The sequence below is a fragment of the Heterocephalus glaber genome, unplaced genomic scaffold (assembly GCF_053883595.1).
Source record: "Heterocephalus glaber isolate CG9 unplaced genomic scaffold, H.glaber_assembly_v1.0 deba00001687, whole genome shotgun sequence".
Taxonomy (NCBI): Eukaryota; Metazoa; Chordata; class Mammalia; order Rodentia; family Bathyergidae; genus Heterocephalus; species Heterocephalus glaber.
In genome coordinates this window covers 10,763,126-10,777,919 of record NW_028258412.1, presented here as the reverse complement: position 1 = coordinate 10,777,919, position 14,794 = coordinate 10,763,126, and the positions used below count along the sequence as shown (strand labels likewise).

The window sequence follows — 14,794 nt, the reverse complement described above, 5'->3', positions numbered from 1 at the left end:
CTGTAGAAGTTGAGAGATGCAGTCACCAACAGAGGAGTGAGAGGGACACCAAAGTCCCCAGCAGTTTGGTGGGAAGCTGATGGGATTGTCCCCTGCCATCTCAGTGAGTGGGGATCCTTTTGCTTCCCTCCGCTCTTGCCCTAGAGTGGAATCCAAGTGTCTGGGTGAGGCTGGAGTGCAGCCAGCAGCAGTCTCCCTCTCCCAGAATGAGTGCATCCCACATTCCCCAGCCTCCTGACTCCGGAGGGGCCTGTGGCTTTGGCTACTGGAGGGCAAACCCCATGGGTGTGGCCAGGGAGTCGGGATGTCATCCAAGTGGGCTCTCCCCATGTCTCCCATGGGAGGAACATGATTTATCGCACACAGGGGACCAGTTACCAGCTTCTCTTTTTTTCACCTATGTCTATTACACCAGTAAGCCCCTTCTCAACTCTAACCCAATTCATTGTAGAAAAATTAGAGAAATCCAGATATGTAGAAATGAACGCTAAAACTGCCCATAATTGCACCGAGAGGTATTGTTAACATATGGAATGAATCCTTGCAATTTTTCTATGGTATATACACACATGTATATTTCTTTTACAGGATGTGGATTATTCTCTATGTAGCATTTTGCCATTTATCTTTGTTCTCTTTTTGTTTTCACTTAATAGCTAATCACCACTTTCCCGCAGTGATAGGTAGGTGGGTGCCGTCCTTTTCGGTGGTTTATGATATTTCTTAAAGTCCCTTGTTGTGAGATATTTTACTTATTTAATTATCCAGCTCATTGTTGGACACTGATTTCCAAACTTTTGCTAATGAGCAACAATTCACTGAAAAATCTCTTACAGCTCCGCTGATGTATCTATTTTCTTCTGAGGGATTCTCAGACATGGAATTGCCAGACCATTTCTAGGCCTTTTCATTCGAGTTGCCAAACTGCCCTCCGGAAGTTCAATGCTGTCTCCAGCGCCCTCTGCAGTGGCACTGCCACAGATCTCTCCCCACTGAAGTCGCCAGCTGGAGAGCCACAGGCTCACAGCCCTCTGCAGCTGCTGGGGTCCTACAGCTGGAGCCCTGAGGGCCATGGAAATAAAAGCTCCTTCTCTCTCTTCCCCAGCTCTGAGCACCTGGCAAGAGTCCATGGCCCAGCCCCGGCAGGGTCCCGAGGCCACCTGACAAGGCCACCTGCAGTCCCAGCCTCCTCCCTTCCCATGTGCTTGCTGGCTTTCTTTTCTCAAGGTCCGCGTCTCATACCTCGTGGCGGGACGTCGAGCTTCTGAGTTATAGTGAACCTTATTTCCCTCTACAGCTCCTACGGAGTTAACAGATGTACGCACGTCTGAGGCAGTCAGGCGGCAAGAGGCTTTGGGGCCAATCCTTCCCGTTTTGACAGTGTGTAATCACGGTAAAGCCATAAATTTTATAAACAAGAATAAACGACCCTTAGCAACATATGTCTGCTCGACCCTTCCAAGGTGATCGTAAATAAAGGCACCTGCTAGCTGGGGAGGGACATGGGCATCGCAGATGGCCAGTAGCAAGGGCTGGAGGACCCTCGGGAGCAGCCCTGGGAGCTGTTTGTGGGGCTGGCTGGGGGGAGGTCACCTTGCACCCCTGGGTGCTGAGTCAGCTTTATGGCATGGATTTAGGCAGTTCCCTGGGTACCTTTGCCCTCTTTGCCACCTGAACTGGTACCTGCTTCTTGTCTTTCCTCAGAGTGGCCACTTCTAGCTGGGGCAAGCAAGAGAGTTTGAGCTCACTCCCCTGTGCCCTGCAGAGGCAGCCCACCTTGCTTCACTGTCAGCTAGCCTTCACCACTGGCTGTCTTAAGTGGCCACCGCAGGGGAATCTGAAGGCCAAGGTAAGGACTTGTGGGAGGTAGACAGATCCAAGGTTGATCCCCAGCTGGGCCTCCTATTCACTGCATGGCACCCACCAACTGCCATTTCCCTGTGCCTCAGATTCCAGATTTGTGCCACAGGGATGTCGATGTTTATATGAAGGGCTATTGTAGGGAATGCATGCTATCTCAGGCTCGGCTATGGGGGTAAGGTTTTAATAGATAGATAGATAGATAGATAGATAGATAGATAGATAGATAGATAGATATAATTTTGAGACGGTCTCACTATGTAGCTCAGGCTGACCTCAGTCTTAGTGATCCTCCTGCCTCAGCCTCCCAAGTGCTGGGATTACAGGCATGTGCTAGGATTACAGATCAGCTCAGGGGAGGTTTTAAAAGTTCTGCCAGAAGGAGAGCTCCAAGCTGCCATTGGTGTATGATGACATCATGATAACCAGCATCACCAACCCAGGGGACCCCTATGGCTTTAGACAAGTGATATCACCCCTCTGAGCATGTTTCCTCAAGTAGGGGGATAACTGCACATACCTCATAGGGTTCTGAGAAATAAATGAACACATCAGAACTTGGCTTTGCTGACTGCCGCAGTAGTGAGCCTGTAGTCCCGACTATGCAAGAGGCTGAGCCAGAGGCATGAGCTCAGGAATTCAAGATCAGCTGAGTAACATGGCAAGAAAAAAAAGCAGCAGCAGAAAGCCTGTCATTGTGGTACAACCAAGCACACAGCTCAGTGTTGACGAAGCGCTAGTCACGGTGTTTGGAGGCGAGCATCCTGATTCAAAGTTTGGCCCCACCTCCTAGAGCTGTGGGACCTTGAGAAAGCCATTTCTCTTCTCTGGGCTTCAGGTTCCTCATCCGTAAGTTGGGAATGATCGTAACCCTAAGAGCCCCATCTTCACAGGCTGTTAGAGAATGAAGTAAGCCATGGTGCTGAAGTCCTTAGTAAGATGCTTGGACATAATCAGGGGTCGTTAAGTTCTCCTCTCTGGGCCTCAATTTCTTCATCCATAAAATGGGGGTGGTGATCTTATTGTTCTGTGACTGTGTCCTCTGCCTCTTGCTTTGGCATAGTTCCTGGAGTGGGCCCGAGTGTGACCAGACCCTGTGCAGGCCATTGGTCTCCTCCAGCCACTCTGCAAGTCTAACGATCCAGGGGCTGCCTCACCTGGCCAAGTGAGTAGAAAGTGCTTTGAAAAGGGTAAAATGTGACCAAACCACAATGGCCACATTTTTGTGTCTTTTGAGCTGCTACCATGTGCTAGTTCTGAGGATTTAGTCCCTGAGCCTTTGGAAATTGGTGTTATTATTCCCAGTTATAAAAAATTAAGGGCGAGGCTCGGTGTGATTAAATGAGTTCCTCAAGGGGACTCAGCTAAAAAGTGACCAACTGGAATTTGAGTTCAAATAATAAATAACACATAGGTAGGACCATAGCCAGCACTCGCCAGGGGAGAAAGAAATACTACCTCTACTTCATTTAAGTTCTCCCAGTGACCCTGCAGGGCAGATACTATCACCTCCTTTCACAGGTAAGAAGTGAGTCTGAGGCAGAGGGCAAGTCTTACTCAGGTGCAGAGCTAGAAGTGGCAGAGCTGGCAGGTCTCAAACCTGCATCTGCCTGAGGCTGTGCCCAAGCCATGTTCCATGGCTTTTTTTTCCCCTTCTTTTTTCTCCTGGCATTGGGGATTGAATCCAGGGCCTTTGTACTGAGCTACATCCCCAACCCTTGTATTTTTGGGGATAGGATCTTGCCAAGTTGTCCAGTCTGAGCTCAAACTTGTGATCCTCCTGCCTCAGCCTCGCAGAGTGACAAGCCATGTGTCTGATGGCCATTCATTGCTTCTTGGTTTGGTGGGCATCAACGCCATCCAGCAGCCTCTTGCTGTCAGTCCCAAGTACTCCCTCCTCCTTAGCCTTCCTTTAAGGCTATGGCTGTATGAACAGCTTCCCTACCCCTGCCAAGAGGCTCCTGGAGAAGGCAGCCCTCTGAATCCCCACCTAGCTCCTAAAGAGGGTGCTGCATGAGTTGTTTTCTTGTTTGTTGAAACAGGATCTCCCCACGTTCCCCAAGCTGGTTTCAAACTCCTCAGCTCAAGCGATCCCCCTTCCTCAGCCTCCCAAGTAGCCAAGACTACAGGCACACACCACTGTGTCTGATTTCTGAGTTGAGATCAGGGATTCTCAACTGGGTTTTCCATGGACTTCCAAAGTGGTATGCAGACTTGTGAACAGGTGTGTGCACATTATCAGAATTCCAAAGGTGACAAATGATGGCTCTGGAAGTTTCAATTCTGTGCAATGGGTGAACGCAAGGGACAATCCCAAAGTTCCTGGGTCCTGATCCCTTGCTCTGCTTGGACTTAAGCACCACCCTCCATGAGGGACTCTCAGAGAAGAAAGGCAACAGGCCATGGCCAGTGACAGCCAGACCTCAACCAGACTGCAAAGCTGAATTCATTCCTCTCAGCAATCAAGACAGGACCAGCTTGGGCTCAGTACTGCCAGTGAGGTTCTCCAGCCCCTCTAGGGGGAAGGATGAGCCACAAATCCTTCCAGGCTCTGATTTATGTAGCATTCATGCAGAATTTATTATACAAGGAATTTTATTCAATTAAACTTGAAATGCGTCTGGATTCTTAAAGGTTCAGTAGTGATCGCTGGGACAGAGCGATCATAAAACTGGATGGGCTGTCGGAAGGAGTCAGGGAGGAGGCGAGGGTGACATTGCAGCTGATGGGGGATTCAGAGCTGGGGACGTTTGTCATTGGGATGTGTTACAAGTTCGGGCTGTGGAAATTACTCAGTGAAGAATGCACATTAACAATAGCCATGAAATATCAGTTAAGGGAAACTAGGCTGAGAAATGAGACAGCAGGATCTATTAGTGCTTGGCATTGTTCGCTGTGGCCCAGGTCGTGATTAAAACGACTGTCAAGCAGCAGTGGGGAGGGAGTTAAGGAGCGCCATGTCTCAGGCCAGCTCTCTGGACCTCAGTTTCCCCACCTGCAAAACATGGAGAGTGCTTCCCTCCAGGGCTGCTGTGAGGTTTACATGAGACCACTGTGTGGCCCGTGTGGCACAGGGCCTGCCACTGGGAAGGCCCCTCTGCAGCACTGACTGGCAGAAGGATCATCTGCAGTAATGATGCTAAGCACTGCTGCAGGAAGCCCGGAGGACAAGGCACTTTCTTGGGTGTAAACAGTATGGGAGTGGCCAGGTGCAATGTACTTGCCTGGAGCCACCGCTACTTGGGAGGCTAAGGCAGGAGGATTGGAAAGTTCAGTGCCAGCCTGGACAACACAGTTCCCATCTCAGCAAACATAAATACGGGAGTGTCAGAAACTTCAGTAATCAAGATAAGGGGTTTACATGCAATGTTTTCAAATGTTGCCAAAAAAGAAAACAAAAGCCTATGAAGAGCAGGTGCCAGGATTTTAAATACACATTGGTTTCATAAGCGTCACTGCATGGAGGAAACCACTGGTTGTGAGGGTTGTGAACGGTGTACAAAGAGACTGGGCAACTCAGGGGTTTAGAGAGTCATGGTTTTTGACTGTAGGGTTTCATCAACTTTTCCCACTTGGATCTGTGTATCTAGGCGGACCCATTCTTCCTTTTGCCTGGGGCTCTATTACGGCTTCAGAAGGGCAAGTGCTTCACACAGCCCAGGCTGTGTCCATGTAGCCTTCTGCGCTTCCCAGGTTGGCGGCACAGACATCTGTCCTGCACCTGGGTTGGCCCTTGGGAGCTGTTTTCTGGCGGAGGCAAAGATGGACCCAGAGGGTGGGTCTGGGAACCTGGATGTCAACACCCAATTCTCCAAGAGGGACAGGCTTTGACAAACTGCCTCATTTCAAAGATCTCTGTAGGATACTGTGTGCACTCAAGAGTGTTTCGCTGTCTTTTTTGGCGTGGCTAGGCGGACAGAGCTGTTGTTTTACTGCACAGTTTCTGTCCTTTCTTGGAAGATCTGGAGATGTGGGCAGAAATGAGCGATTGCTGCAAGCTCCTGGAGGATCTGTGCCCTGGCTGGGTCTGCAGAGACCGTAGTGCAGGGAAGCACCATGAGTGTGTTTCCTGTCACCCATCCCGCCCGTACACACAAAGCATCCTACCCAGTGCCAGGCTTGGGTCTAACTAAGGAAGCCGGAATGGCACTGGGCCTGGCCACCTCCTGGAGGGTACTCCTCACTGCTGGGTACTGGGACCTATCCACCCTGCCCAGGGCTCAACAGGGCTACTGCAGCCTGCCTGCTGCCAAAGAACCCACAAGATAGAATGTACTGGCCTTGCCTGCAAAAATATACACATGGCTGAGAATTTAATGTTTGCCAAGTGCCAGCCAGGAAGACGATGGGGACAGCCAGCCCATCCATGCCTGGCATGGAGCCCCTGCTAGACAGGCACTCAATAAATCAATGATTACTCAATGGAGTCCACCAGGCATCCCAAGCCCCGATGGTAGAAACAAGCCCGGCCTTCCGAAGCCACTTCCTGCAATTAGCAGCATGATGTCCTTAAGATTCTCAGGGCTACCTCTCTGCTCTTCATAAATATCCCTCTTCCAAGGACACAGCTGGCACTAACAGTGTCATTACATAGCAGGAGGGAGCAGTGGTGACAAGTGGAATAAAGCACAGCTGTGACACAGGTCTCGGAGGCAGAAACCAGCCAGTGCAATGTCAGAGAAGTCTCACTGCTGTCACCTTTCTGGAAGTAGAAGATCTCATTTCCTTAAGCCAGACCTGCTCTACCTCGCACCTGCCACTCGCTCAGACTAGGCGGGAAGGGCCAGCCTTAAACCATGGCGTTACTCTGACCAGGGCCCTGTCCCCGTTAGCGAGAGCTCTCCAAGCCACAGCCCCGCCATACTTGGATCCGAGTTTCTGAGGCCTCGTCTGTCAGTCAGCAGTTGCCCTTCCCCACACTGCAGTGGTGATGGGGAGCTCCAAGGTGACTAAACTTCCAAATCCTGCCTCCCTTCCCTTTATAAATGTGACATTTACAGCCCCTTTGGCACAGGTAAATCACAATTACATTTCCAAGGGCCACTGGTACCATTCCAAATCCTTGAACAACCTTAGTTGGCAGTGGGAGGGCTCACTCATGAGTTTATCTCTCTCTCTCTCTCTCTCTCTCTCTCTCACACACACACACACACACACACACACACACACACACACACACAGCTCAAGCCCTTCCCATGTTTATTCTTTTTTTTTTCCATCTGGCTCCTTTACTTCACAGTCATCACTTTACCTTTCTTTTCTGCAATACTAAATTTATTCCCACTTCCTCCAAGACCAAGGGCAGCCTGGGGAGGCGGGGACAAAAGTCTTTAGCGCCCCAGTCCCTCAAGGGAAGTAGCAGGGGGAGTGAGGCAAAGCTGAGTCTGCACCGAGACCCACTTCCAGCCTCTCAGGTGAGCTCTTCAGGAACCCGGACCCCAGAAGGCAAACTTCCCTGCCATGACCACAGAGGGGCCTAGGAAGCTCTCCTTCCATTATCTCCAAGAGCCTCAGGCTCAATGTGATGGGTCATTTTTCTTGTATATTTTTTCTTGATTTCCTTCCTTCATGGCCGCGTATCTGGCTACTGTGAAGAGATAATCACTGAGTCTGGAGGGGCAGAGAGAAGCAGAGGGAAGGGTTTGAAATGAGAGATCACTGCTAGCCAGGTCCTATCTATTGGCTTTCAAGGAGGAAGCATGAAGCCACAGCATCTGCAGGAGCACCACGCAGGGACACGGTGCCCGGCTTTCGTGAGAGCTGAGGGCTGACCCAGCCCTAACTCTCAGAGAAGGAACTTGGGGCCACTCCATGAGCTCATTTCACACCAGGATGGGGGTTTCTAAAACTGCAGAAGCACACGGGTCACCAGGATCTGGGTGACGTGCAGATACTGATGCAGCAGGGCTGGGCCGGGCCTAGATTCTGCAGATCAAATCCCAGCCCAGGCCAGGCTGGTACTCCTGCACCCACACCCATACTTGGAGCAGAGAGGCCCTAGGCAGCATTCTTGACCTTGGTACTGAACACATTCTGGTTCACTGCATTGCAGGGTGCTGAGAAGCACTGCTGGCCTCTATCCACTGCATGCCAGTAGCATTTGGATACCCAGCTGAGACAACCAAAGTGTGTCCAGACACTGCCAGTCCTGGTTGAGAGGCACTGGCCTGGAATGTTCTAGGGCCAGAACCTAGTCCCTGCTTTCTTAGAACCAGTGGTGGTGGGCATCTGGGCAGGAGGCTTTCTGTGGTGAAAGCAGTCGGGAGAACACAGGAGAAGATGCCAGGTCTGGCCCTTCCTGCCAGCTCCTAACCTCTGAGGCCAGCTCCATAGAACCCTCCCTGACCCACAGTCCTCTCCTCCCCAGACGTGGAGCCCTGTGCTCTCCCTCTTGGAGACAACAGAGGAGGCTGCTCTGTGCACTGCCTCCTGTGTCATGTGATCCTGGAGGGCAGTGGTGTGTTGGTTTCTTGTTGGCTCCAGAAAACCTGCTGAGGGGAGAAATGGCCCTAGACCACAGCCCCCTGCAGACCATCAGGCTCCCCAGGGATCAGGGCTGCTGCTGCTAAGGGGACACCCTCCCAAGAGGAAGGGAACTGGTCAGGACTGTCCAAACCCAGGCCGCATCTTCCATGAGAAGAATCCACAGTCACTTTCAGCACAACCAGGACAGTTCCTGTCCCCTAGCTCTCTGCCTGCCCTGGGGCTCTAGCTGCACCCACACTGGTACCGCACGAGCCAGGCTGCGTGGACATTATCAGGGCAGGCTCTGGACTGAGGCTGACGGGGAGGGGTGGGGTCCCACCTGGGCTGGCCCGGCTCACAGGTCCTGCCTGGGGCCTCTCCGGGAGGGGACGCTGGCTGAGATGGGGCCTCTGAGGGCAGCCCTCGCTACTGTCCTGTTCCTTTGTACTTCGGTATGTTTCTCCCAAGTCCATCTTAACCTCATCAGAGGCAGCAACAGTGTCTCCTCATGGCACACAGCAGACACACAGAGACCCAGGTGGAGAAAGTGGGTGTAGCCCAGCGGTGCTCCCCAGTTCCGCTGCCTGCTGTTCTGCCCCACAGATGTGCCTGCTCTTTCAGAGAGAGACTCTCACATTCCGGGGGGTACCTGTTTAAGAACTTGGCCACATTTGCATCCGTCTCTCCCATCTGGACCAGAGGCACCACACTGAAAAGAGGAAGCACACAGTCACACCACGTGGTGAGGGTCAACACTCGGGCACCTGGGGCCAGGAGCAGCGTTTCCCAATGGGCCACCATTTGACCTCCATCTGGACAAGCCCAGCCAGCACCTGAGATGGAAAATCCAACAGGCCACCCGCCCTGTTCCTGGGCATGCAGCCTGCCCAAGGAGGGACGGACAACCGGGAAGAGAGCAGGGGGGCTGCCCTACGTCCCAGCCTGCTGGCCTTTGCCCCGCTGGGACTGGGGCTCTCCCTGGATGGGGTGGAATGGTCAGGCTCCAGCTTTCAAAGATGGAGGAATTTGGCCCTTAATGCACAAGCAAACTCCACTCCTACTTCCCCTCACTCAGGGTCCTGTTAGCGGGGTTCCTGTGAGTCCGCAGACCTTTCAGACTGTGTGCGTGAGGGGTCTGGTGAGCGCCTACAACGTGGCAGGGCCTGCTAGGCCCTTCACACATATCATTGCTGCTGCAGCTCCTGTGTCGGGAGGCACCGTCTCCACACCTAGCCCTGGGGTTCTTGGCCTTCTCCAAGGCCACACAGCTGGCTAGTGGCCTAGGCAGGAAGCGATCCTGGCCTACCCCGTGGGCACCTCCAGCCTGCATGGAGCTGTTACCCAGCGGGGCAACTCGCACATCCCACCCCCCCACCCACCCCCGCCCAGCGGTGCGCCTGCTGGTTGTCACTTAGCTGCGGCCTGGCCCTGCCGAGGCCCACTGTCAGTCTGGCTGCCCTCTTTCTTGGGCCTCTGGGTTGTTTCCAACTTTCTGTTATTATGAACACTGCAGACATGGATGGCTTTGTACAAATGACATTTTTGCTTTGAAGCCAAAGTGTTTTCTGTTACTCAGGGATCCTCAGGATCTGTGTGACCTAAGAGCGTTTCATGTAAGATAAAACCTTTGTAGAAAGAGTTCAGGGTTTGACCCAGATAAACCTGAGCCCAGATCTGCACTCTGCCATTGAGCCAGGCCACAATGTCTCCTCTCGGAGGCCATTTCACAACTCCTGTGAAGTGGGCCTGCCACCACCTCTCCTAGGAGTCCCATGTGGACTCAGTGAGACCGTGAACACGGAGTGCCTGGCACAGCCTGGTTTTTGTAAGGGTGGTATGAATGAATCTTCTGAAGTTCCTCTTGTTAAGTTTTCCCTGAAAAGGCTGCAAGTAGACTGGGTGGGGCATGAGTGTCACTCGTCCTTTCCCTTCTCGATGCTCAACTGGAGCAGGGGTTGGGGCAGCAGGTGGCCGGGCTGTTGACAGCTTCCACCCAGGGCCCCCACAGCCACGCAGCCCCTCCAGCCCCTTCTCCCCTGCAGCTAGGTGCCCCAGGACCCATCACTGGCTTCCTGCTGCTCTATTGCTGTCTCCCCTCTGCAATGTGGGACTCTGAGGACAGGGACTTGTCTGTGCTGGCGGCTCTGGCACAGTGAGGCACCTGAGGAAGCTCTGGGTGGTGCAGGGCTGATCCACCATATGTGCCTGCTAAGACCAAGTTCCCTGTCCCCTTACCGTCTCTCAGCTCGGCGGCACACAGCACGACAGAAGTGTAGTGCAGAGCTGCTCTTGCCTCCCGACTGAAAGGAGAAGGCAGGTGTTGGCTTGGCAGGGCTGGGCAGTTGCCCGTTGCAACAGGATTCCTCAGACATCTAGGTCTGCCTGCTCCCTTGGCCATGTTCTGCTTCCAGGGGCCCTGCTGAGTACACCCACTGGGTAGCTGTGTCCAAAGTGGGCAGGGAGGGGACAGCGAGGACCTGGAGGGGCTGGTGGACAGCTTGTCACTGGTAAAAGTCGTAAGGAGAGGCACTTATTGCAAGCCTATGCGTTTCTGTCCATGCGCTTGGCCGCAGCTACCCCCAGGGTGAGGCAGATACCTACGGGTAGAATGAAGGCTGTGAGAGGCGGGAGTTGCCTGGAATAGTTGTCAATCCATTGCTCCAGCTGCAGGATGGGCCCTGCCTCGAAGGCTGTGCGTTCTGAGGAGTCACAGAGCAGAACTGTGAGGCCTCGCTCACCAGACCATCAAGGAACCCATGTCTCTTCCACCCGGGATCCCACAGATGGCTTCCTCCAGCCCAGAGAGTGCCCGCCCTCCAGGGACGATGGGCAAGGCAGCCAGGCCAGGATGGGCCTCAGGGTCTGGGCTTCTGGTAGGGAACTCCAGGAGAAAGACCCCAGCAGAGCCCTCTGACCACCCACACAGCTCAGGAAATTACTTAAGTGAGCCTCCCTGGCAGAAGAGCGTGGAGTGGCCAGGGCTGAGCCGACGTCCTGCAATGTGCACTGGACCTGGGGAGGCAAGAGACGAGAAGAAAGGCCAACTTGGGGCCGGCCGGGCAGAATGCCTTGGTTCCATGGGCAGAGGTGCCCATGAGCGTCAGGAGCCCCAGTGGAGGTCAGCAGGAACCTTCCGGCTCTGACCCTCAGTGGCCATGCACCTGGGCCCTTATGAGGTTTCCTCCTTTTCTCTGCACTGACAGCTCTCGCTTTCCAGGCACTGAGCCAAGGGACTGAATGTGACAGCTCTACCTTACTGCAAGGCCCATGGCATGTGGAGGGGCTGGGAGCAGAGGGCCCAAGAGGGCTCAGCCTGGGCCAGGCTCATGTGGACATGTAGAGGGAAGCCTTGGGCATACCCCAAAGCACTCTGGGGAGTCGTCTCTGTTTCCTGGGGGCCAGAGGCCCAGCTTCATTGTAAGGGACACAACAGTGACACTAGGAGCATGAACCCTGTGGCTGAGCTCACGGAGGCGGGGCTGCGCAGCCTGGGCACCATGGTCCTTCGGGCATTGGCGGGGGGGGTGGGGGGGGGCGGGCGGTGTCCTGTGCAGTGAGACCTTGCTGCACTCCTGGTCTGTACCAGCAAACACTAGCAGCACTCCCACTCCAGATGTGACAACCCAAAGCATCATCCCAAATGGCTGCCAAGGTGTCCCCTGCAGGGCAGATCACCTGAGGTTGGGAACTGCTATACCATGCACCCCTCTTCCTCAGCATGATCCTCACCCCTTGCCTGTGAGGGAGGATGAACTGTGCATGCTCCCATTTTACAGGTGAAGAGACTGAGGCCTGCTGAGGAAGACTGTCTAGCCCTGGGTGACTCAAAGAAGTAACGGTCAGAGGATGAATCGAGTTATGGCCACCAAGCTGTAGAGATGAAAAGTCCCATCTTGGGGAGAGGGGATGGTACTTACTTTCTGAAGCTCCTCAGCAAATGTGTGGCCCTTTTCTGTGATTAATTCCATAGCAAACCTAAGAGGAAAAAGTAAAAAGTATTTGCCTCTAGTATAATGCTGCTGTAAGACAATACACTCTCAGGTGGTAGGCATTTAGCTAATTTAGTTACAATAGCATGGTGCCATTTTTCTTGCTGACAACAAGAACATCACAAGCTTCCACTTGGATGGGGCATTTGTTTCTCAAAATGCCTTTTCTTATACAAATTATCCCCAGTCAATAATTCCTTTGGGTGCCTCCCCTGTCTGGGCCCTGGTGATTTAGTGAGGACAGAAGATGACACAGGCTTCATCCAGCTGGAGGGGGACATTTGAGCTGAGTACCACATTGGTGAACGGGAAGCTGCAAACTGAGCTAAGTGCTCTGTGAAGGACAGAATGTGGGAAACTTAACCTGGCCTCAGCAGGGAGCAGGGAGGGTTTCCTGGGGAAAGCATGCTGAAGGTGGGGCTTTGAAGACTGAGTAGGAGTTCCATGGTAAGGCAGGATTAAGAGGGAACAAACCGCCCACAACTCTGTACTTCCTTCCTGTGCCAGTCAGGAGCCTAGCAGGAAACTGGTGCACTAGATTGGATTCCCAGAGGAGAGCTTTGAAAAGGGATAATTCCCAGAGGTGTGAGCAGTTAGGGAAACTGATGACAGATGGCAGAGACTAGCAAGAGCAGGGGCCAAAGGGGCAAGGGAAGAGGAAGGTGCTACTGACTCTGGATTGTGCTGGCCTGGGGGCCACAACAGGAGCCACAGCAGGGAGTTAGTTAGGAGCTAAAGGCCCATGCAGCTGGGGTCAGGGTCATGTGCTCCCACACCTCTCTCTACTCTCCTGCTGCTGCCTGCAATGGACTGAGCCCCTGAAAGCCAGCAGACCAGGAATCAAGGAGACATGGTCACCACGTGACAAGGTCAGCCCCCCAGGCACAGAGAAGCAGAGCATGGTGGAAAAGAGATATGAAGAATGTTAAGGCTTATATCTAGATGTTCCCTCCACAGAGCCTAATGTGCTTATAGGTGGAGCTTTTTGGAGCTGGCTGGATCTAGGGTGTGTGATGCTATGACTAAGGGTGTGTGGTACTCAATCAGTCAGATGGTTAGTTTAGCATAGTTCTGGGTGTGGATAATGGGAATGCTCACCCTAGGTGTGGGTGGCACCACCCAAAAGGCTTGTAGCCTGGATGGGATAAAAGGGAAAAGGAGGCTTGCTTGCTGGTCCCTTCTGACTGCCATGCCATGGACTGTTTCTCCTCTGTGATGCCCATCTGCCATGCTGTCCTGCCTTGGAGTCAGCCGACTATGGACTAAAATCCCTACAAACTGTAAAAGTAAAGTAAACTTTTCCTCCTTTAACTTTGGGTGTCAGTATTTTGTCTCAGCAATGAGAAAAGCAACAAGAGGAGGAGCAAATGAAGAATAACAAGGACATCTTCCTAGCCCATCTTCTGATCAGAAGGACAAAAGCAAACATAGGATTGGTTGTCTAGTGCTTGTCTCCCCTCTGGAGAGTAAGGAAGGGCTGTGTGGGTTGGGACACTGGCTTTGTCACAGCAGGGCGCCATTGTCAAGAAATACCTGCTTGCTGAGAGATGGTCTGGGGCATGTCTGTCTGGGGACCCCTGAAGGCAGGGCTGAGGCTGGGTTTTGCAGAGCCTGGCACACACAGGTGCTCAGTCAGTGCCTGACAGAGGGAGGATCCATAACTGAAGCTCCAGACCTACCTCCTGCTCCACATCAGCTGGGAGACGCTGGCTCGCTGATCTGCTAATTCTGCATGGCTGAGGCTGGAACTCATCTTCCCTCCTCTGCCCACTTCCTCTTGTACTCTCCCCCACACCCTAAGGACCTGGGCCTCTCTACCCTGCTGGCAGACCGTCTACTCCTGCCATTATTGGTCCTGAAAATCTACGGTAACAGTGTTATTACTTGTGCTAGGCACTGTGCTGGGGGACAATATGGAATTATCTCATTTAATTCTCACTAGAACACAGAGATGGATCGTATTTCAATGGTCACTCTGGTTCTCAGTATGTGTGTCTCTCCCCCCCTACTGATGTCAGGCATGGCCACAAGGCTGGCTCTGGCCCATGAAGTGTAAATGGGATGTGCCACACCCTGGGAAGCTTTAAGAGCCGGTTTGAGCTTCCCCAGGACCTCTTTCCCTCTTCCTTGATGATGGTACTTTCCCAGAGGAAAGCTGCCTTGCTGCCCAGGTCCTGGAGAGAGGCCACGTGAAGCAGAGACACAGCCAACTCACCTGAAGAGTAAGGGAACCAAGGATGGAGGGGGAAGGCAGCTCCAAATGGCAGGGAAGGGACAGACGCTGGCACAGGTGCAGGCAGAGGCAAAAGGGGGAGGTGCCTGCAGCCTGGCAGCTTCAGAGAGCTCACCAGCCATGCTTCCTGGCTGGGGAAGGTTCAAGGGTGGACAAGGTCCAGGATGGCCCAGCTCGACTGAGAGCTTCACAGTAACGATACTCACTGATGCCCAGTTCACACTGGACCTTAAGGGTGATCCCATCC

At 53.1% G+C, this 14,794-nt stretch overlaps 1 protein-coding gene across 10 annotated transcripts in view; it reads right to left on the bottom strand.

Annotated features, from left to right (window-relative positions):
• Positions 1–14,794, bottom strand: part of Mmab (metabolism of cobalamin associated B) — a 49,661-nt gene that overhangs the window by 30,786 nt on the left and 4,081 nt on the right. For 3 of the 10 annotated variants that reach the window (XM_013071710.3, XM_087198062.1, XM_021257304.2), the window contains 6 exons: positions 12,243–12,300; positions 11,265–11,337; positions 10,927–11,024; positions 10,561–10,625; positions 8,975–9,034; positions 5,266–5,887 (listed from right to left, as the gene is read on the bottom strand). In XM_013071710.3, coding sequence (XP_012927164.2) covers positions 5,701–5,887; positions 8,975–9,034; positions 10,561–10,625; positions 10,927–11,024; positions 11,265–11,337; positions 12,243–12,300 — 541 coding nt within the window. In that variant the 3' untranslated portion in view covers positions 5,266–5,700. Of the gene's footprint in view, positions 1–5,265; positions 5,888–7,042; positions 9,035–10,560; positions 10,626–10,926; positions 11,025–11,264; positions 11,338–12,242; positions 12,301–13,412; positions 14,787–14,794 lie in introns of those variants that run through there. The other 7 variants (XM_087198063.1, XM_004843611.4, XM_004843612.4 and 4 more) reach the window with 7 other exon arrangements.